We start from the raw sequence: 21,725 nt of genomic DNA on the forward strand, positions 1-21,725 counted from the left end.
GACAGGCGGAGGAGGGATCCATCCGTTTAGGGCCCCGACACTTCAGAGTGCGAACAGCCGCCCAAAGTCTTCCCACCGGGAACCTGCAAGTCCGACGCACCTGGAGGACGCTCGGGGTCCACGCCCAGAGGGCGCTGCAGACTGTCGGCCACAGTCGAGGATCAACTACCTCCCCTCCTGCCCCCTTCCCGGACAGCGCCTCAATGCACTCGGCTGGGGCGGAAGCGGCTGCACCCGGGTCCCCACTACCTGGCAGCGGCGGAGCAGAAACGCCGGGAACCCCTGCCCACAGGGCCCACGGCTCAAGAGAGAGGCGAGGCTCCACCCTGGCGGTGCGGGGAGGGGCCCGGGCTCCGGGGTGGGGCGATCGAAGAGGCCGGGCCGGGTGGCTCAGGGGGCGGGGTCCTGGGGGGGTGGGGACTGGGGCTGGCCCGAAGACCTGGCGAGCAGGGGGTGGGGGGCTAGTTTTTGCAACGGCTAAGGGCCTGTAGGTTTATTATAAGGCGGAGCTCGGCGGGAGAGGTGCAGGCGGGAGCGGAGCTGAGTCGGAAGGAATCCAGCAGTAGAGAGCGGACTGCGGCCGGCGGACCCCACAGCGCTATCCCAGGACAGCCGCACGCGGGGCATCGCCCAAGGGAGCCGAGCGCAGCGCACTCGGAGGTGCCGGCCCCGAGCCCAGCGCGGTCCAAACAGCCCCGACCCGCGCCGCCCGCCGCGCCCCCGTCGCCGGTCCGGGCAGCATGAGGAGCGCGGCGCTCTGCTTCTGGCTCTGCGCTCTGGCGCTGCGCCTGCAGCCGGTCCTCCCGGTGAGTGCGGCCGGGGTCGGGCTGAGAGGCGGCGGGAAGCCGGGGCTTGCAGACCCACAGATGCCGACGGCAGCACGTGGAGGGGGAGGGGAACCTTGGGCTTATCTTCTTCCCGCGCTAGCCCCGCGAATGTGAACCCCGAAACCCGGGATCCAGCCCCAATTGCCCCCGCCGTCTGTGGGCGCCGGGTGGGTCTCGCCGCTCCGGGCTGGGGACTGGGGCGCCCGCAGAATGGAGCCTGCGCCAGGGCCCAGCGTTCAATTATGTAAAACGGCTCCACATGCATCGGAGCCCGCCAGCCTGCGGCGGCACCTGGGGTCGCCGGCTCGCACCCCGTCAAACCCGGGCACTGCGATGGCCGGCCCCCCCCGCCGGTGATCCGGGAGGATGCGGTGACCACAGCCACAACGCCCCTCCCGGAGACCCTAATTCAAACCAGACCCGCCGAGACCGGGCGCCCGGCCCCTTTGGCGGAGACAAGTTTGGGCGCAGCGGAGCCCGCGCGAGAGCAGGCGGGCGCATTTGCCAAGGAGCGGGGGCCGGGGCAGCGCGGGGACGCGGGCCGGCAGGCGGAGGTGGGGCCCTAGGGCTTTCCGTTGGCTGTCTGAAGGGAGCCAGGCCGAGCTGGCAGCAGGAGGTTCCGGGAAGTTGGCCCCAGAGCACTAGAGAGCCACAGGAACCCAACTTCTGGGCTGAAGTTGTGCTGCCCGCGAAGGGGCGCGTGCCCGCGCTGGGGACGGCCGGGTGGGCGCGCGGCTTCCACGCGAGTGGACCCGAAATGGCCCTTCCCCTCCCCCGGCCCGGCTTTGTGCTGGAGCCGCGCGTTGGGAAGGCGGGTTCCTTAGCCCGCCCAGTGGAGCTGGGGGAAAGAGGGACCAGTGTGGAGACCGAGATTGAAGGAGGCTTTTAGGTACAACTCCAGCATCCACCATTGGCGAGGGGTGGGTCTCCTCTAAAGAGGGACCCGGCCGACAAAGAGTATCCCGAGGGTCCCCAGAAAGTGAAGTCCCGCCCTGGCCGCCGGCCGCTAGCCCGCCTTCCCCAATGGGGGCGCTTTGTTCTCGGCCCCTGTAACCCATTCCTGGGAACCGCCCCGCAGCGCCGGCCCTGACGTGGGCTGGGACCCGGGCCGCCGCCAGGTGTCAGCGCTGGCCACCGGTTGCCCACGTCTACCCCCCAGCCCCGACACCCGTTGCTAGAGTCCCGAGGTCCTTCTCTGCCGTGCGAATCGGCCATCCCCTGGGATGGAGAGGGGCTCTTCCCCTTCCGGAAGTGGCCACATCTGGACGGCCCGACTTCCCGGGCTCTGGCACAGGGAGGCACGTGGGCAAGGAAGGAGCGCCGGCCGGGGGTGGGTCCTCCGCTTGTAATGTGGAATCAGGATTAGTCTCTCAGCCACGCCGACCCTCTGTAAACTCGTCTCTCTAGAATAATTGTAGCCCCCAGGTATTGAGAGCTTTGGGGATTTTACAGGGTCTGGCCCAGGTGAGGTGTTTTCCAGGCGGATTTGCGAAGTGCCCCCCACCCCCCACCCCCCACTTCTCACGTTACTGTTGTACTTGGAAGCATTTGAAAGTCCAGGAGAGGGTCCCTGTTGCCTCTGGAATTGCTGATGGGTTGGAGTGTGTGTGGGGTGCCCTATATGGGGAGCCATGGGGACAGACAAGGTTTCTGAGCAAGGTCTTCAGTGCAGTCCTGGCTTTCAGATCGAAGAATCTGACATCTGCCTCCTCCTTTGCTCTTTTGGGTTGTGGCTTCTGTGGGACTGAGCTTGCACCTTAAATAATAGTTAATATCCTGGGGAAGAGAGTGGAAGGGCTTGGCTTCCTTCCCTTGCCCACCTCGCCTTACCTGGCTACTCCGCTCTCTCCAGGCCCAAGATGGGGCCTCCGCAGGGATGCTGAGGTGGAGTTCCCTGTCTATTTTCAATCAGCCTATTTTCACAAGAATCGGGAGGAGTGGTGGTTTCTTTTCTTTTCCTTTTTTTTAAAATTAAAACAATTTTAAAATCCTTACCTGAGAATATGTTTATTGATTTTTAGAGAGAGAGGAAGGGAGAGAGAAACATGAATTGGTTACCTGCCATACACGCCCCGCCAGGGATGGCCCCCAAAGCCTTTCGGCATACCTGAGCGCACGCCAACCAGCGGAGCCACCCGGCCAGGGCAGGAGCGGTGGTCGCCTAGGCTGCCGCGGGGGAGGCTGGCCTGCCTGGGAGCTCGCCTCCCAGAGCCACTGGTAACGGGGAGGCAGATGGGGTTGGTGATTCCCTGTGGGCCACATTTCTCAGTGTTCTTTGTGTTGGGAAGCAGCACATGCTGCAGTATGGGGCATTTTTTTTTCTCACCTAGAAACTTTGACACATTATAGAGACACAGCCCAGGAGCCGATTGTGTCTCAAGGGGTTGAGGAAGGAGGGAGGGAGGGGGCTCCTTAGAGCTGAGGTGATGGGAGGGCTTCCTGGTGGGGGTGGTTGAGCTGAGCCTGAGAGTATAAGCTGTGGGGGAAGGCTCCGGCTTGAGGCTTAGGTGTTCTTTCTTTTCTTCTTTCTATCCTTTTTCCTTCTTCCTTCCTTCCTTTCTTTCTTTAATAAAGTGTAGTTTGTTTTCTCTTTCCCAGCCCTGCTCTCTCCCTCTCCAGACTTGATTTAAAAGTGGAGATTCAAAGTGCCATAGAATACCTTCACAGGTCTCTCTGGTGGGAGATGTCCTGGGGTCACACAGATCTGTGTCTCTGCGGGCTCACTTTGGCCCCAGGGGAGGTAGGTCACAACCCCCCTGGGGACTGGTGAGGTAGGGGGCGATCCCTGGGCACCTGACTTTGAATGGGCAAGGGAAGGCAGCTAGGGCTGGAGGCTGCTCAAAACCACTCCCGAGAGAAAAGAACAGGTTGGTCTAAAAAGGGGTGTGTGTGTGTGTTTCCTGTGGTCTTTTGTTTTTGCCATGCAAGGAAAATGGCTTGTCCTGGAATGGTTATTTGCTGTTTTTCTCTCTTCTCTTTCTTGAAAGGCATAAAATTCCTTTTTGCCTTAATTATGGGGGCTAGTAGAGACATTTCCCCACCGCCTGGCCGAGTGGGTGGGGGCGGGGGAGGCGCTAACTGCCTCTGCCCGGGCGCTGAGCCTTCCAGAGCTGATGTCACTCCTGGCTTCAGCTCCATGGGGAGGGTGGAGCTGGTTTAAGTCTCTACCTGTGGCTCATGGTGGGTTCCAATAAAACCTCATTAACCCAGATTGGTGGGGAAGGGATGGGGAAGGAGAGTGCCTGGAAAGAATTAGTGAAAAGCTTGAATTGTGGAGTATTTTATAGAGGAATCTTTTCTATTGCAGCGGAATTTGGGATTCTGAAAGCCTTTGGGAATGAAGTGCACAGATTTTTTTCAGGGAGCTAAGAATGCTATCACCCTCCGAGGGCAGGGCTGAAATATTTATTTCCCTTCTTTTATGAACGGAAGAACACTAACCATAACCGACTCTGGATGCCAGAGTCTCACCGTTGTCAGTGTATTTGGTTACCATATGCCTCCTGGGTTTATTGAGCTCCCAAGAGTACTTTGCCCCTGTGCCTGGTGCCCCCAGGTTGCTACATTCTGAATTCTGATTGCTTTGGTTTTTGTTCCTTCTTCCATCCCTGTCTGGTAGCAGCCAAAATTCGCATGGGTGTGCCTACGTGTAGTTAGCAACTTTTCGGTTCCCTGCTAAATGGCACTTTTCTCCATTCTTTTTTTTTTTTTTTTTTTTTTTGATATTCTTTTAATTTATTTTTGGAGAGAGGGGGAAGGGAGGGAGAAAGAGGGAAACATCGATATGCAGGAGAAACACCAATCGGTTTGCCTCTTGCATGTCCCTAACTGGGGACCTGGCCCCCAAACCAGGCATGTGCCCTGACTGGGAATTGAACTGGCGACCTTTTGGTTCACAAGCCGGCGCGTATTCTACGGAGCCACACCAGCCAGGGTTCACTTTTCCCCATTCTAGGGAAGGAATCAGATGTGGTAGAATGGTTTCTAAGGCAGGAGTTTTCAGCTCTGAGTAAGGAAGGGTCTCACCTCTGACGTGTGCTATGTGGATCTTGGGCCTTTGCGGACTTCGGCTGGGACCTACGCGGTGTCCCTGTGGGGGCCTAGAATAACAGAGAGGCTGTCAAGAGTGTTTCTCATGGGTTCCCCTGGCAAACAGATGCGAATGGCCTCTGAGTGGAAGCCCCTGAGGACCCCATGTTCCTCTATCTGGCCGGAGTTATAAGTGACTTGCCAATGCCGGGTAACCTGGACCCAGGGAGGCTAACTGGCTAGAACTTCTGATTGGCAAAGGCCTCCCTCTTAGCTTGGGTCCTGTCTTTGTGCACCCATACTGTTTGGCAGGCCAGATACAGCTTTAGGTTAAGCAGAGCCCCGGGACCGAGCCTCCACTTGGCCACTAATTTAGCACGTAATCTCGGGTGAGTCATTTCACTTCCAAATCTTGATGTCCCGTGTAAAGCGGATAACATACCTGTTCTCCCTGACCTCATTCTGTCATTTGCGTATTTGTGTCATAATGAATGCTTGAAAGTGCCAGAGGAAAGTTAGCTGTCGGCATAATTAGAGTTACTCTTAATTGAGTGCCTGCCATCGAGTGCTCAGTGCTTTTCCTACCTTATTTAATCTTTACCCCAAACCTTTACAATCGATATCATTGCCCTCTTTTTCTGCATGGAGCCTGTAGAGCAGAGCCCCTCCAAGGGGCAGAACCAGGCTCTGTGTGTGTGTGTGTGTGTGTGTGTGCGTGCGCGCGCGCGCGCGCGCCCGCGCGCACGGGGCAGGAATAGACTGACGGCCAGTCAAGTCTCCCACGGGGGGCCCAGCGTCCCTGCTGGCGGAGTCCTGAGGGCCCTCGGGGGTATTTGCTGTTCCATCCTGAAGAACCATATGTGTGTGTGTTTTGAATGGAGGGGTCGTTGGGGTGAGCTGAGCTGGCCTGAACAGTCCTTTTTAGGCAAACCCGTTTTAGACAACACCCTGGGCTTTGGTTGGGTTCACCTGATGGTCACTTAGGGACAGGCAGAGACTCATTCTGGGAAGCCGAGGTCATGAGAGCAGGCTGGGGAGTGTGCGCACCCTCCCGCGTTTGGATGATACCCTTGGTCTAGCCGGCATGCTGTGTCTTTCATCTGGGACACGGGAGGGTGGGGGGAGGGGGCATTTGAAGAATTAGTTGATTTTTTTTTTTTTTTTTTTTTTTTTTTTTTTTTAAGCCTGGGAGCCAGGGGCTGTGGCATAAAGCTGGGTCACTAGAACCCAGAACTCCCGGCTCCGTGCTGAGTTCCCCCTCCTGGGCCCTCCAACTCCAGGTCCCGCTGTGCGATCAGCCACAGGAGGAATTGGCCGTTAAATGATTTCTAGTCCCAGAACCCTGGTGGTTTTACAGAATGAACTATTTCCTGATTTTCTCCTTTTCTGCAACAACCAATTTTGGCGTCCTGGGTTGAGAGTCCCTCCCCCCTCCCATCCCCCCAGGGCCTGCTGAAGTGTGTCTAGAGAGAAGGGATGGGATTAAGGGAGTCTGGAAAGAGGGTTTTTGGCGCCAGGATCCTGCACCCTGGAACGGATTCAGCACGGTGTCATTTCCCTTTCAGCTGTTCCAGCAGAGGTTGGGCTTTGGGTGGGAGTGTGCATTCTGGAACCTCTCTGAGCAGCGCTAGTGCCCTGACAGTGCTGAGGGCGGGCCTGCGTCCCTCCGTGATGCAGGAGGCCTGCCTGGGGCGCAGGCCGTAGAGCTTGAGGCCACAGAAGCAAGACACGGCGCTCGGGGTCACTTCAGCAGCTGCGCAGGCCTTCTGGCTCTGTGTGAAGAGGGAAGCCTCCCCATAGTCCCAGGAAGGGCTAGCTGTGCCTGTGTGACGTGGCCTCTTTGGCCTGCCCTCAGAAAGCTTGCGCAGGTGGGGAGCTAGCACTGAAAGGTCCTCTGCGGTGCCAGGTACAAGGCAGGGGCACCAAATCAGCTTCCCTGGGCGTGGCGCTGCGGGGCCCAGAGCCGGGCTGGCGGGGTGTGGCCTAAGCTTCCTCTGGAAAGTGTCCTTCTGCCTGTCAGGCTGTGCAGCTTTGGGGACCCAGCGGGTCTGGAGGCAGGCTTCTCGGGGAGAACAGTGCACAGGCAGTCTCGAGGCTTGGGGCCTCTCATGCAGGGAGGGGAGGCTGGTGGCAGGGCCTTCTCCTGGACTCAGTTGTCTGCCCAGTCATGCTTCCTGTTGACTCAGGAACTTGGAGGCTTCCAGATGCGTCCCCTCCTGCCTCTGGAGCCGCTGGAGGGTCTCTTTCCTCCTGGCGTTTACGGCTGTGTGGGCTGCCTAATTACATGTGGAGGCCGCTCTTCCTCTGGCCTTCAGCCCTGGGAAAAACTCTCCCCAGTGAGTCACCTGGGGGTTGCAGCCCCGAGAGAGGCCCTTGTGTGTGTGCGCCCGCGTGCGCGCAGGGGTGGGGAGGTGGGCCCTTGGGCTGCAGCTGTGGCTGCAGTCAAAGTTTTAGGCAAACCTGGTCATCACCTGTCTGCAGCTTCCTCCTCAGAAATCAGGAAGCTGGCTTCATCTTTCCCCCTCTTTCTGACTCTCTTTTCCCTTTTGAACAACTCTGACATGCCTCTGTCCCTGGCTTCAGAAGTCTGCAGAAGATGCTCCTACTGAGAAGGGCAGCCAGGGGGACCAGCCTGGCTTTCCTGGTCCCCGCTGGGCCCCTGACTATGTTGTTTGGCTCGGTCATTGCCCCTCTGTGCCTTGGTTCCCCCATCTGCTCACGGGGCCTCCCTTCCCTTCAGCTCTGACAGCCATGTGGTTGCAGGGAGACCTTGTTCTGGGAAGGGAGAAGGTGGCCCCGGGGGACTTGGGGTGGGCTCAGCGTCCTCCACCAGTGTCCCTCTGGCAGAGTACCAACCACCTGCGAGGCCTTCTGTCGGGGTGGGGTGAGAGCAAGCTGCTTGGAGGAGGTGAACGCAGAGCTCAGTGTGGGAGCCAGGGGTGGACAGAGGCCCCTGGGCAAGGGCAGGCTGGGGGTAGGGGCCAGGCGATGTTCTCTGCACATGCCCGGGCCTCCTGGCCACCTGCCCCAGGTCCGCTCATTAGCAGGAATGGAAGCCATGCCGGGCAGGTTGGGGCAGTGGGGAGGTGGATGTGTTTATCGCTCCACTCATCAGCTGAGTCATGGTGCCAGGCCCACGGGTCCTCCCCGAGACTTACCCAACCAGCCTTGACCACGAGCCCACTGTGTGCAGCCCACCGGGCGGGGGGTGGGGCACAACGAGGCAGACACGGGCTTGGAGGCCTGGCTTCCAGCCCTGGTCCTCTTCACTGCCGAGTGACTTGGTGCATGGGCCACGTTTGGCCTCAGTGAGCCCATCTGTGCCATGGGGGGAGCGGCCTGAGAGGCCAGGGTGAGGTCATGCCTTTGGGTGTTGGTCCCGTCTCCAGGCTGTCACCAGGCTGTCACTGGACCGAGGGAGGCTGGGCAAGGCCTGCCTCTGCTCCTGCAGCCCCGGGAGAGTCTGCCCTGAGGCCGAGACCGAGGCTGAGGCCGTGGGTCCTGCCCGGCTGGACCAGGTCTGAAAACCCTGTGCAGATGTGGAGGGGTCCTTGCCTGGTCCAGGGGTCCATGTAAGAGAGGGTGGCCATTACGGGGACCAGACAGGAGGGTCCGTCTGGGCAGACGGAACCAGAGGGGCGGCAATGGCTGAAGGTCGTTCATATTCGGCTTGAGAAGAAGGGTTCGTCCCAGAGTAGTTTGAGATCAGGGGCTCGGGCTGGGAGGTGGGGCATTTTCTGGCCACGGGAAGCCTTGGGGAGGTGGCGGCGGGGACCAGTGGTTCCCTGATGGAGACACCAGAGCAGCAGAGGCTGCCAGCCCTGCGCTGGGACCACTCCTGGGTGCCATTGATCTCCAGGGCTCTTGAGAACTGTCCCACCACAATGAGGTTGAATTCACCATCTTTCCTACTTGGGGGATACAGGCATTTGCTGTGGCCCCATCGGCCTTCGCTGGGCGCCTTCTGGACCCTCAGCAGGCTGAGGAGACAGGGTTCTGTGGCCTGGCCCAGGGGACATGGGGACATGGGAGGCAACTTCTGGAGGGCTGAGGTGATCTCATCTGTTCCCGGCACCTAGTGGGTGCTGGGCACCAGGAGGCCTCCGGAGGGCGTGTGGACTTGGACTGCTGTTTTCACGCCACCTAGATGGCCTCGGATGCCCAGGACTTCACCTGACCTCCTTGGGGACTTGGCTGTATCGGTGCCATGGCAGGGGCTCAGGGGCAGCGCTGGCTTTTCTCTCCAGAGCTTCTCAGCATCCCTGCTGCCCAGGAGAGTACCTGAGGCCTCGGTGTCCCATCTCTAGGGAGTGTCCCGGGTGGATATTCAGTCCGGTTTGGGCTTGCAGGGCCCCAGGCTGCGGGGTGTTGGAGGAGCCTCTGACGTCACTCCAGCTTCTCCCCGAGAGACCCGCTGGGGTGCGGCACTGCTGCCCTGACCGCATCTCCAGGCTGGGCGTGGGGAGGGGCTGGGCAGCAGGAGCCGCTGCGCTGGGGGCCAGGCTAGGAGGTGGGGCGGCTGGGGCTGAGCAAGATCTTCAGGCTCTGCCCTGCCTCCCCTTCCCTTCACACCCCCCACCCTCGCACCAGCATCCTAGCCGGGACAGGGCCTGGGGGGTGGGTGAGCTTGGGCGCCGTTCTCCTGGGACAGGCCTGGTTGTTATAATGTCCCAGGAAGGGCAAGCCAGGAAGCCAGCCCCGAGGTCTCTGTGGTGAGTCTGAAGCACTGGCCGCGGCATCCTGGGCTCTGGGAACTAACTGTGCAAGAGCAGGCAGCTCCCAACCTCGTGCCCTGTCCCCTCTGTCCCCCTGTGGAACAGGACCATTCTGCAAGACCCGCATCTAGGGTCTGCCTACCTTTGGGGTACGCACTGGGGTCCTGAAGCCTTGGGGCTGGGCGGGCAGGATAGGTCCCAGGATGGCAGGCCCGCCTGCTTTGGTTAGTCCCGCCTGGGGCTGGAGCAGAGCGATGGGCTGTGTGGGGGGCTGAGGAGAGCACAGGGCGTGGGGCCTGGCCCACCCAGATCACTGCCAGGCCCCGTCACTTCCTCCCTGGGCAATCAGACGTGGTTCTGCATCTGCCTCTGAGCCTCAGTTTCCTCATCTGTGAACTGAGGTTTCTTGTGTCCTGCCTCAGAGGGCTTTTGAAAAAGATCCAGCGAAATAATGTATGATGTGTGTGGTGTGATTTGGAGCCCCTTCCTGTCTGGGGGAGCTTTGGGATTGACTCTGCTTGGAGAGCCCCCCGCGGCCGTGACGGGGGTGGGGGAAAGGCGTGCAGTCTGACCTGGCCGGGCCCCTAGTCACTCAAGTCAATGGCCGGCTGGTCTTACCCAGTGTGCTGACGGAACAGGGTCTGCAAACATGGCTTTTGCCCCTTCTCAGAAACACGAGCCTCCCCTGGCAGGCAGACTTTGCTCGCCTCCGCCTGACCTCTGCCAGGGGCTGGCTCCTGACCCAGGCAGGTGTGGGCTGGGCTGGCAGGCAGTGGGAGGAGGCCCGCTGAACCCAGACACCAGGGCACCTGGGTGGGGGTTTGGGTGAGCTGAGCCGGGCCTCTGGCTGTGGGGGACAGCGGCTTGCGTCTGGACCTGCAGATGGAGGGGTGCCCCGCCCCAAGGGCCCTCCTTTCTTCTGCACTCCAGAAAACTACCTTCTGCACTCAGGCCAGAAAGTACCAGCTCCCCTCTGCCGTGGGACCCCCGCAAGGACACCCTGCCCTTCCTGTGTCATCTGGGCTTCCAGCAGCCTCAGTGGCTGACTGCTCTGAGCTGTATGCGATTTCAGAAGCTCAGGAGCGAGCCCCCTGACTGGCTCTTTGTTCTGTGGGTGGGAGAGGAAAAAGCCAGGTTCGCACCTCTGCACCTCAAAGCTGGAGCAAAGGGAATTCATTGTCTTTCTGTTTCGCCTGTGGAGTTGGCTGGCCGCCCCATCATTGTGACACAGGTGAAAACGTGTGTTCTCGGCATCTTCCAGCATCCTGTTTTCAGTCCTTTCCCATCTTCTGCAGCTCCCTCTCACCCCTTGGACCCCAGAGCCAAAGGCAGCCCTGCCCCAGAGAGCTGGCGTTGCTCTGCTGTGACCTGCGCCCCTTAGCTTTCCCAGAGGCACTTTTATTTTCAAGGGGACGCTGCCACCACAGGGACCCTGATGGCGGAGACAGGCGATGAGGTCTACCCCTCTCCCTCCCCGTGCACGCCCTGGGGCCCTGCAGGCTGCAGGCGGGTGAAACGCTGCACATTTGTGCCTCCAGGGAGATTTCAGGACACTTTAGCCATGGAAGGGGAGGATGTCTCCACAAGTCCATGTGCCAGAGGTGACAGGCCCCCAAGTCTGGTGGAGTCTGGGGATTAATCAGCTGGAGGGCAGTTCCAGGGGCCGCAGAGGGGCTGTCGGGGGATCTGGCACTGAGCTGCCGTCCTCAGCTGCCCTGTTAGGACAGCCATGGCTGGGGAGGGACGGAGCTCTGGAGGCCTTGGCGGTCCCTCTGGCCCTGAGGGTGGCCAGTTACCATCCCCAGACTCACCTTGATTTGGGACATCGCCAGCATTCTGCCTAGGCCATAACTCCCCTCTCAGGTGACAGTTTGCTGTCGCTATTGCATCTGGCCGCCCCTCCAGGGCGGCCTTGATTCCCTTGCCACAGCCCTGGAACTGGGAGCCGCCTGGGTGACCCGAGGCAGGGTGTCCTCTAAGGTCACCCAGTAAGTTGGGGACAGAGCTCAGGTTATAACCAGGTTTTCCCAGTACCCGGTCTGGTCACTTTCCCCTGCCACCCCCTGTCTGGCTCCCAGAGCAGTACCGGGCCAGGCGGCCTTGCTCAACACTGAGCGGAATATTTTCCAGCCCGGCCCCGGTGCTGGCAGGTGGGGAAGCAGAGGAACTGGTCCTCCAGCTCCTGGCCGGCTCCCAGCCCTCAGCTGGGCCTGTTCAGAGACAAGTCCCTGCGTGGGCTGGAGGCAGTGCCGCTCTGCGGAGGGCAGGGCGGGAGGGCGGGGCGGGGTGCTGGCGGCAGCTCCCACCTCATTTGGGCAGCAGGGCTGGCACTGGCTGCTAGGGTCCCCTCTCCGCACATCCCTGGCCTCTTAGGGTACCCCGAGTGGGCACCGTGGGGCGAGGGAAAGGGCCCTGCATCCTCGACTTTGGGTTTCCCGTCTGTGAAACCCGGCGTTCAGGGCCATGAGAAATGCAAGTGCAGATGCTGCCCTGGAATCCCCGAGCTTTGAGGCCTGTCTCCAGGTGCCCGCGTTGGGACCGCGGAGGTGGGGTTGTGGGGGGGGTGCTGAGGGTCAGGTGCCCAGGAGGCCCAGTGGAAGGGCTGATGGGGATATTGGGGCCTGCTTGGTGCCCTTTCGGAAGCACAGTCTCGGGGAGACGGTGGAAGCCTCCCTGCCCGGCCCCCAGGCCCCTCCCACCCTGGGCCAGTCCCATCACCCCCTCTGCAGGTCCCAGCTTGACTCGGTTCTCGTTGGAGAGACACTGAGCTGATAAATCACTGTGCCTGTCAAGCCGGAAATGCTGATGCTGCCCTGAGGCGCGGCGGGGCCCTCCCTCCTGGGAGTGTCGGCCGGCAGGGGATAGATTTCAGGGTCTGGAGGCTGAAGCGGGGCGTCCGTGCCTCCTCCAGGGCCTAAACTTGTCCCCCCCACCCGCCACCACCCCGTCAGCTACCAAGTTAGGAAAGAAGACTTGGGAGAGGAAGCGATTGATTGACCCTCTACCCGCTGGATACCCTGAGTGGGAGAGAGCCCAGTGTCTTCCTGCGCCCTGGCCTGTGAGCCTGTCTGTCGCATGCCTGTCAGCCACTAGCTTGTCACCCGCACCGCGGTGGCCTCACTGATGAGGAACTGTGGCCTCTGCGCCCAGACCCCAGCCTGGCCGTCAGAGCCCTAGGGGAGTTCAGGGCTCTCGAGCCAAGGCGGGAAGCATCCGGAGGGAGGCAGAGAGCTGCCCAGGCCGCCCCGCAAGGGACCTCCCCGGGGCAGCCACGGGGCAGGGCTCTTTCCCTGCCGACATGCCTGGCTCTGGGCCTTTCCCAGGGCCCCGTGCTCCCCTCCCCAGCCCTGCCCTGGCTCCGCCTGCTCCCCCCCCCCCCCACCATAGCTCCTGTTGTTTTTAGGCTGATTATTGCCTCAGACCAGGGGGCTGGCCCACAGCTGCCCTGAACACCTGAGGCGGAGAGGCAAGGGGGAGGAGGAAGAAGACAGGGCGGTGGTGTTCAGCCCCAGCCTAGCATCGGGACAGGTGCTTTTTATGTCTGTTTTCTGCTTCTTGAACTGCTGAGAATAGGGGTCTGTGCCTCTGGGGGTCCTCCAGCTTCACGGTGAGGACAGCTACGGATGACAGATACCCAAACCCTCTTTTCCACTGGGCGCTGCCATGCTACCGAACCCCCCGTGCTGCCCAAGTTAGTGACTCGGGCCGAGTGGGGTTTCAAGGCCTGGCCCTCGTGTCCCCTGTCGGGTGGCTCCCTGTGCCCCAGCCTCTGGGGCCCCCCTTTCCGGAAGCCTGCTGGAGTGGGGCACCTGGCTGAGGGTCCTGGGAGCTCACCGGGGCCAGGACTAGACCCCTCTTACCTCCTTTTCTCCCCAAAGCCCCTGGATGGTCACCCCCAAGTTTTGAACGTGAAGATGGGTTCCATATCAAATGGTGGTGTAGTTTTAGCATGTGTTTGTTAAAAAGCAACGATCCGATGAACTTGGTAATGCTTTTGAAAGGATCTGTGTTTTATCCATCACTTAAGTCAAGCAGCAGGTGACAGCGCCTCAGGGTGTGGGCTGGAAACTGCAGGTCTTGGGACCTGCTGGCTGCAGCTGCTGCGGTGGAGGGAGGGGGCGGGTGGGGGAGCGGTCAGCCCAGAGCACGAAGCTCCTCACTTGAACCTCTGAGTTACCCACTTGGTGTCCTGCCTTGTGACCCTGCCAAGGAGCTTCTGTGCCCAAGGTGTTTTGGAGGGAAACCCGGCCCCAGGTCCCCTCAGCTGCCCAGGGAAAGGGCTCTACTCGGATGGGGGTTCCCCAGGAGGGTGGCCCTTTCAGTGGCTAGTGCGGTTTGAAGGCTGACCCTTGAAGCGTCTGTGCCAGCCTTTAGCCACAGACTCCCAGCCTCCTCCTGGGAATCTCTGGCAGCTGAGTGAAGAGCCAGCCCCAGTGGCCTTGACCCTGTGCCTGTCGATGCTGTCCCCTCCACCTCTGGGACAGGGACTGGCGCCTCTGCTCCCTCTGCCTGGGGCAGAGGTCAGGGATTCTCGCTTAGCAACGTGCTCTGGAGCCTCCCATGTCGCGAAGCTCTAGGCAGGTTTCTTTTAAAACAGAAGGGGCAGCCAGGGAAGGCGGTCCCTTGAGGCTGGGGAGAGGGAGAAGAGGGGCAGGCGAGGAGAGCAGGTGCTCCCTAGAAGGCTTCAGACACTCACTGCCACTGCCCAGCGGCCATGGGCAGGTCCCCACCCTGTCTGCCCCCTAGTTCCTTATCTCTGGGAGGTGCCAACCTCGGCCCTGCCTGTCTCACCTGCAGGAATGGAAGGGGAGCAGGTGGGAAGTGTCCAGTGTCCGTGAAGGCCTCCCTCTCCTGCTCTTTCCTGCTCCACGGGAGCCTTGCCCCCAGGCCCTTCCCAGCAGCCCCAGGTGTGGCCGGGAGACCAGGGTCTCTGAGACAGAGATGGGCCAGTTCTCGCCCTCCCTGTCCCTCAGCCTCCACGCATCTGCCCCGTAACCCCAGATCCGCGCCGCAGTCAAACCTGGCCTTGTCCCTCCAGGCGGGTGGGCTTCCAAGGGCCTGTGCTGAGGACAGGGAAGGAGCAGATTAGGTTGGTCCTTGCTTTGAGCAAACTGAACATGTGGGAAGTTTAGACTGTAATTTACCACAAGGGTTTGGATTTGTTGTGTGAAGAAGCTGATTTTCCCAGGATTTGGAGAGGTTAAAGCGTTTGTTAAAGACATGGGCAGGCTTGCCCTTCCCTCCCCGGGTAGGTTCCAAGCTGGACCAGCCTGTCCCCGAGCAGCCCCAGGACACAGCTGGTGGCCTCTGAGAAGGGCCAGGGTCAGAGGCAGGGCAGAGCCCCACGTGAGGTATTGAGCCAGGCGGCTTCCGGCTCTCAGCACAGCGGGACTGCTAAGCAAAACCGGAAGTGTCACCCCAAGCTCAAGTCAGCTGGTCCTGGCCATCCGAGTTCAAGTTCAGCAGTTTCTGCTGATTTCCTCCTCCGGGAGAGGCTGAGGGCATCGCGGGAGGCTGAGGTGCAGGGGATTTAGGAGGTCACCATAGCCCATCCCGTGCTCCCACCCAGCCCTGGAGGGAGAGGCTGCCCTGAGGCCTGGGAGCTGGTTTCAGGGGAGAAAGTGTTTGCTTAAGAGCTTGCTGTGTAAACAAGATCCACAGAGGGATAAGCTGAGCGAGCTGAGGAGACAAATTGTTTTCAGGGAATGGGGCAGATCCCAAATCTTATCTAGTCACGAGAGAGGCCCCGCTCTTGGGAAATTGCTAACCTGTTGGGGCTTCTCTATGTAGGTGAGAGGCTGGGCCGCGGCGGTGCCTCCATGAGCGCCGTGAAATAGGGCCTGGGCTCATTGGCCCTCCTGGGTTCCACAGGACGATCTGTGCTCTTTACAGCGCAGCGGAGGCTGCTCTGCTTGGAGCCCTGCCTCCTGCTCCATGTCCAGCTTTCTCTCCGAGGGAGGGAGCCAGTATGCGGGGATCAGTGTTCACCCCCAGGGCTGGCTTGGGGGACTAGAGGGTGAGCAGAGGCGCTGGGCAAGCTTGAAGCAGGGCTGGGCGTGGACGGCCCTGGCCCTGGATGGGAGTCCGTTGGGGCGGGGGTGCCCGCTCTGCGCCTGCCGTGTGGGCAGCGGTCTTTGTTACTGAAGGGGGCACACTTGGGGAGGCAGGGCAGGCGTGTGCCGCATCCCTGGGGACAGTGGATAGAGAGAGGCAGGATGTGGCCTGGGGTGCAGCCGGAGTTCAGGGATGATGTTCAGTGTAGATTGGCCGTGGCAGCCCAGACAGATCCTTCTGGAGCCAAATCCTTTTCCTGGGACAGGTTGGGGGTTGCGCTTTTAAAGAAAGCTCAGTGGTATTTCTAGCCCTGCCGTTCCTACACACGCCTGAAGCTTCCCTGGATGGGAAGCCTCCGCCTGGTCCAGCTCACTGCGCCGCAGCGCAGGGCTCGCCTGTCCTGCCCCGCCCCGCTCCACTCAGGACGGAGGCCGGTGGCCTGTGGCCAGGACCTGGCGAGCCTGTAGGGCCGGGGAGGCCCTTCCCTGGGGCCCAGCCTCTGGAGGGGCCCTCCTGACCAGTCCGCACAGGGCCGCCTGTGGGCTGGCTCCCTCCTGCCCCCTCTCCTCCTGCAACTCCCCCCACCTCCATCTCGCCTCTTCCCAGACGGGCCCCAGAGGCCCCCTCCCGGTGCTGGGTGGCTCTTGCTCCCCTCCACTCATACCCCTTTCTGACCCTTTTCCAGCAAATCGTGGCTACAAATGTGCCACCCGAAGATCAGGATGGCTCCGGGGACGACTCTGACAACTTCTCTGGCTCCGGGGCAGGTGAGCTGGCACGAGGGCCCCACCCCAAGGTGGCAGCAGGCCGTGGGCTGGGACCGCGGTCAGGCAGCCCCCCAACTGGGCCCAAAGGGCGGCTCCAGGGAGAGGATGGGGTCTGAGTTGCAAGGAGAAAACACTTACGGGTGAGAAGTGGCTGCTGCGGCCCCAGCAGGCCCCAGGGCCACCTGCTGCGGACACACTTGGGCTCCTGCCCTCCTCTCCACTCCCTGGGCAGCCTTCGGAAGCTTGTTTGATATCTCCAAGCCCCTATTTCCTGTATGTAAAATGGGAATAGTATCTTGACATCTCGAGGTTGCTGGGAATTAGGTGTGAGGCAGCACAGAGCCTCGGGGGCTGTATATCTTTATAGATGGTCTCTTATCATCCCCACGTTCCATTCCCTGGGGAAATGAAGTCCCTGAGCCAGAGGTGTCAGGGCGGCCTCCCAGAGGAGGTGCTTTTGAGCCAGACCTCAGAAGAAGGCTGAGGCTGTCTGTGGGGAAAGCGGCCAAGGTGGGCCCAGGAGCTGGGCGCTAGTCTCTGTTCCGTGGGAGCCTGGGCCCTTCTGGGGAGAGAGCAGGTGTAACGGGGCGGGGCCGGAGAGGTGTGCCTGCCGGAGGTGAGGTGTTTGAGCCCCTGAGGGTGCCCCCAGCCAAGGAGCAGGCTTCAGCCATTACAGGAAAGGTTTCTCCCAGATGGCCTTCGTGTCTGGCTCCAGAGACCAGGCTGTCCCGAGGCACCGACAGCAGAGAAAGGCAGCTCTCCTTGTTTGTTTTCCACAGTCAAGCTGAGCTCCAGCTGGCTTTCCCTTGGGGGGTCAGAGCATCCCACGGGAGGCGGAGTGGGCTCTGCTAGCCTGGGAATGCGAGTGATGGGTCCTCAGCCAGCCGTCCTCGCGGCCTGAGCCTGGCCCCCGCCCCAACAAGCTCTGCTTCTGGCCCCGCAGGTGCTCTGCAAGATATCATCTTGTCACAGCGGACCACCTCCACCTGGAGGGACATGGGGCTCCTGACAGTTATGCCCACGGCTCCAGAGCCCCCTGGCATGGAAACCGTTGCCACCTCCACCTCCATCCTGCCAGCCACTGAGGGGGCCAAGGAGGAAGATGCAGTGTTCCTGGCCAAGGTGGAGCCTGACCTCACCAGCCGGGAGAAGATCACCCACCCACCCAGTGAGGCCACGCCACACCCAACGACCCACCGGGCGGCAACACCCAGGGCCAGCACTGCCCAGGCGCCTGCCACCTCTCATGTCCCCAGAGACATGCAGCCTGAGCATCCTAAGACCTCAGCTCCGCAAGGAGTCGGCCAACGCGACCCTCACACCCCCACCACGGAGGACGGAGGCCCTCCAGCCACTGAGAGAGCTGCTGAGGATGGAGCCGTCACCCAGTTCTCAACAGGAGAGGGCTCGGGGGAGCAGGTAGGTGTCTGCTCGCTGTAGTCCTCTCTGTTTCCCGGGGCGATGGGTGACGGGGGCCTGGCGGCCCCTATTGAGGGGTGAGCAAGTGCTTCAGGGTGGGGGACCCAACACCCTGTGCCCTGTGAGCATGTCCTGTTCCCCACCACAAAGACAGGGTCATGAGGTCCCACCTTCCCTTGGCCCAGGGCTGAACCCCGGGTGGGACAGACTAGAGCAATGAGACCGGAGCAAGAGAGCCCTTCAAAGTCACCAAGAACGGGGCTTCCCAAACTTCGGCAAGGCTCCTGCTGCGAGTGGGGAAGGTCCACCACATTTTATGTCTACTTTATAGGGGCATGGCAGTTTCACACATGACACTAAAGTGAGCCTATTTACTTCCACATAAAAACGCGTGCTTTAGATCACTTGACCTATCTCTGCCACAGTCCAGCCAGGGCCCTGTGTGATGGCGCGGGAGGGGCCCAGAGGTCCGGTCTGGGGACGGTCTGCGCTGAAGGCAGCCCCGACCCTGGAGGCCTGATCCGCTTCTGGGTTTGGAAGGGGACCCGGATGCTGCTGCAGGCAGTGGGCCACCCCACCCTGATCCTGCCCTGCCCTCCCGTAGGACTTCACCTTCGACGTATCCGGGGAGATCACAGGTGGGCCTGCTCTGGAACCTGACCAGCGGAATGGGCCCGCACCGGACCCTGGGGCCTCCCAAGGCTTCCTGGACAGAAAGGAAGTGCTTGGAGGTGAGTTTCCTCTCAGGTGGGCGGGGAGGGGGCAAACCGCTGCTCTTGGGGTAGAGGGTTGTCTTTAGCCCCGGTGCGGGGCCGACCACAGCCAAGGCCCCTTTGGAGGCTGGCTGCCCAGCGGGGCGGAGAAGGCCGCTGCTCAGCCCCAGGAGCAGCCAAGCCGAGCCCGCCTTTGTCTGCCCATCCAGGGGTCATTGCCGGAGGCCTGGTGGGGCTCATCTTTGCCGTGTGCCTGGTGGGCTTCATGCTGTACCGGATGAAGAAGAAGGATGAGGGCAGCTACTCCTTGGAGGAGCCGAAGCAGGCCAACGGTGGGGCCTACCAGAAGCCCAGCAAGCAGGAGGAGTTCTACGCCTGACGGGAGCGGTCCTCCCCCTCCCCCTGCCACTCGCCAGGCCCCCACTTGCCTCTTTGGTGAAGAACTGCAGGCCCCGCGCCCCCGGGCACCGTGCCACCTCCCCGACACTCCCAGCCCCTCCAGCCCCTCCCCGCAGAGTCCTGGGGCGTGCTGGGGGCTCGCCTCTGCTTCTTTGACTTCTTCCTGGAGACTGGGGCGTGAGGGCTTTGTGCATCTGACCTTTCCACCACAGCCAGCGCCTGGCATCTCATCATTCTGACTCAGCTTCTCCAGCCTGGGACAGCTCTGGAGAGAGGACCCCACTGCTCTGGACGTGGATAGCGCGCTATGGCTGGGAGATGCTGGGGCTGAGGGCTGACGCGTTGGTAGCACTTCCTGGTGGAGACCAACAGTCTTGGGGGCGCAGACGGCTGAGTGGCAGGGAGAGGCATTCAGGGCTCCGTCCGAGTTCACTTTGTTTCGTGGGGAGGTCTAATTTAGATATCAACTTGTTTTTGCACATGTTTCCTCTAGTTTCTTTGTTCATAGCCCAGTAGACTTTATTACTTTTGAGGTAAGTTAAGTTGATTTGGTTAATCCCCCATCTTGCTTCCCTAATCTACGGTCAGGATGCAGCATCAGGGTGAAGACAACTTTTTTTTTTTTTTTTTTTTTTTTAACTAGGAGAACCAAATCTGGAAGCCAACATAGTTTATGTGTTGTCTCTTGAGTTTGTCACTCACGTGTGCAACAGGGTATGGAATGGCTGGGTGGCCCTGCTGGCTGGCTGGCCAATCTCGGCTGCCACAGGCAGTCACTTTAGAGCAGTCATGCCTGTGTCCGTGAACTTGGGGCCGTGGCCTGGGCTCCTGCAACGTTGAGAGCCCACGTGAGAATTGAATCCTGGAACCTCAGGCTGGGGACAGAGGTGACTGTGGGGTGAGAGGTGGCGGTGGGCCCGGAGACTCTCCCACAGACCAAGCTCGCTCTTTGACACCATCTCTGGAGACACTTTCCCCTGGGAGGTGACAAGAGGGGTCCTGGGCACACCTGACACTGAGCCGCTCCACGAAGGACGAGGTTCACCTTTGATCAGCTCCTGTGGCGCTGCCCTGGGCTGGAATCAGGAATGTTCCAAAGAGTGATAGTCTTTTGCTTTTGGCAAAACTCTACTTAATCCAATGGGTTTTTCCCTGTACAGTAGCTTCTCCAAATGTAATAAACTTTAATATAAAGTAGTCACATGAACTCTGCTGCCTTTGCTTCTCTGCTGGCCGGTGGATGTGACCAGCCTTTTCTCTGAACATAGCAATACTGGGAAACTAAGCTCTGTGCCTGCCTCCTTCCTGCGGGGAGGGGTCCCGGGGCCAGAGTCTCTCCGGATGGTTTGTTTTTTGTCTCTGCTAATATTCTTCAGGAGGCCGGCAGGTTCAGCCAAGGCTGTGTTAAGCCCTGATGTCGATTTCTGTGTTGCCAAGCTCAAAGCACCATCCCTCAATGGTTAATGAAGCTGTGATGCCCCAGCACAGCTCGACCTGAGGCCGCTGGCCCCACGGAGGCCTGGAGCTGAGGCCTGCCTCTCAGACACCTTTGTGAGGAGCAGAGACCCTCTGCCTGGGGGCTTCTGGGAACTCCTGTACTTATTTAATTTGACAACGTTCCAGCTTTTCCGTTGGCCGCTCCGAGAGGAGGGACGTCTGTGACTCAGAGACGCACCGCCAAACGAAGGGAACCTGTGCCCCGTGTTCAATGCTGGGACTTTCTGCCTGGAACGGATGACTGGACATGACTTGGGGGTGGGGAAGGGGTCTGTGACCGTGCTCATCTCTGCTGGTCCCTGGGACAGTGCCGAGCCTGTGGCTGGGCCCATTCATGTAACTCAAATAAACGGTACTTGTCATCCCGGGCTGCCGTGGTGGTTGAGTGTCTTCTTGGCCCATTGATGTCCTTCCCTGTCTCCTCCTTGGGGGGTGGGTGGCCTGGCTCTAGGGCTGAGCTGAGCACTGGTCCCTCTGCTGTGAGGGAAGCTGTGGCCCCCTCTGCCCTCACGCCCCAGCCCTACTTCAGCTGCACCCTCTTCCCTCCCCCCAGGGCCCTGCCTTAGTCCGCCCTTCCAGGTCATCCTCTTCCTCAAGCGCACCAGGCTCCCTCCAGACTCCAGGGTGCTAGTCCCTTCTGTTTGCTTCTTGTCTGGGGACTCCTGAAAACGCACCAGGAAATTGTCTGAAGTGCCAAAGGTCAACAAAAATTGTCCGCACATTGGGAAAAAGCCGCAGGGGGAATGTGGGGGGTGCAGTTGGAAAAGCTCGGCCCCCTGCAGGAGCCCCAGTGTTCTCGGGCCACCTGGTGGCCCTCCCCTGACTTAGTCTTGTGCAGGCTGTGGCCCCCACCCGGGCCCTCCGCTGTCCCTTCAGGGCAGGCCTCCCCACCTGGGGCCTTCAGCACCGGAGTTGAAGTGTGGCCCTGGGTGCAGGCCAGCCCCCAGGTGCGTCCAGGTGCACGTGTGGGTGGGGCAGGGCCCGTAGGCCCCGGACAGCCGGGGGCTGGGACAAAAATCCTCAGATGGTTCCACAAACAGTGGCAATAGCAAGTGCTTGTCTTCTGCCAGTCCCTGCACCAGGTGGCCAGGGCACAACTGTGGGAGAGGCTACCTGCATTTAGTGAACGCTGTTACTGAGCTCCCTGTGGGCCGGACCCTGCTAGCCAGGGTGCCTGGACCCCTTCATTCACCACTGAAAACTCCCGACCCTGTGGGGAGAGCAGTGCGGTTAACAATCCGCACTTGACAGACAAAAGCCGCGTCGCAGGGATGAGGATCTTGCCCAAGATTGCGTGCCAGTGAG

At 60.6% G+C, this 21,725-nt stretch overlaps 1 protein-coding gene across 1 annotated transcript; it reads left to right on the forward strand.

Annotated features, from left to right (window-relative positions):
• Positions 1-482: 482 nt before the first annotated feature.
• SDC1 (syndecan 1) lies at positions 483-20,784 on the forward strand. Its single transcript, XM_054569319.1, has 5 exons — positions 483-806; positions 16,311-16,392; positions 17,336-17,811; positions 18,416-18,542; positions 18,734-20,784. The coding sequence occupies exons 1-5, from the start codon at positions 741-743 to the stop codon at positions 18,901-18,903; spliced, it is 921 nt and encodes a 306-aa protein (XP_054425294.1). The 5' UTR covers positions 483-740; the 3' UTR covers positions 18,904-20,784.
• Positions 20,785-21,725: the final 941 nt, after the last annotated feature.

This window comes from Pteronotus mesoamericanus, unplaced genomic scaffold (assembly GCF_021234165.1).
Source record: "Pteronotus mesoamericanus isolate MK-2021 breed Mesoamerican mustached bat unplaced genomic scaffold, CSHL_Meso_final contig_101, whole genome shotgun sequence".
NCBI lineage: Eukaryota > Metazoa > Chordata > Mammalia > Chiroptera > Mormoopidae > Pteronotus > Pteronotus mesoamericanus.

What these genes read in the sequence shown, in the direction of transcription:
- SDC1 (XM_054569319.1), top strand. Translation starts at nt 741, where the DNA reads ATGAGGAGCGCGGCGCTCTGCTTCTGGCTCTGCGCTCTGGCGCTGCGC. An exon ending in CTTCTCTGGCTCCGGGGCAG is followed by an intron (nt 16,393 to 17,335) that starts GTGAGCTGGCAC and finishes CTGGCCCCGCAG; the next exon opens with GTGCTCTGCAAGATATCATC. An exon ending in GAGAGGGCTCGGGGGAGCAG is followed by an intron (nt 17,812 to 18,415) that starts GTAGGTGTCTGC and finishes GCCCTCCCGTAG; the next exon opens with GACTTCACCTTCGACGTATC.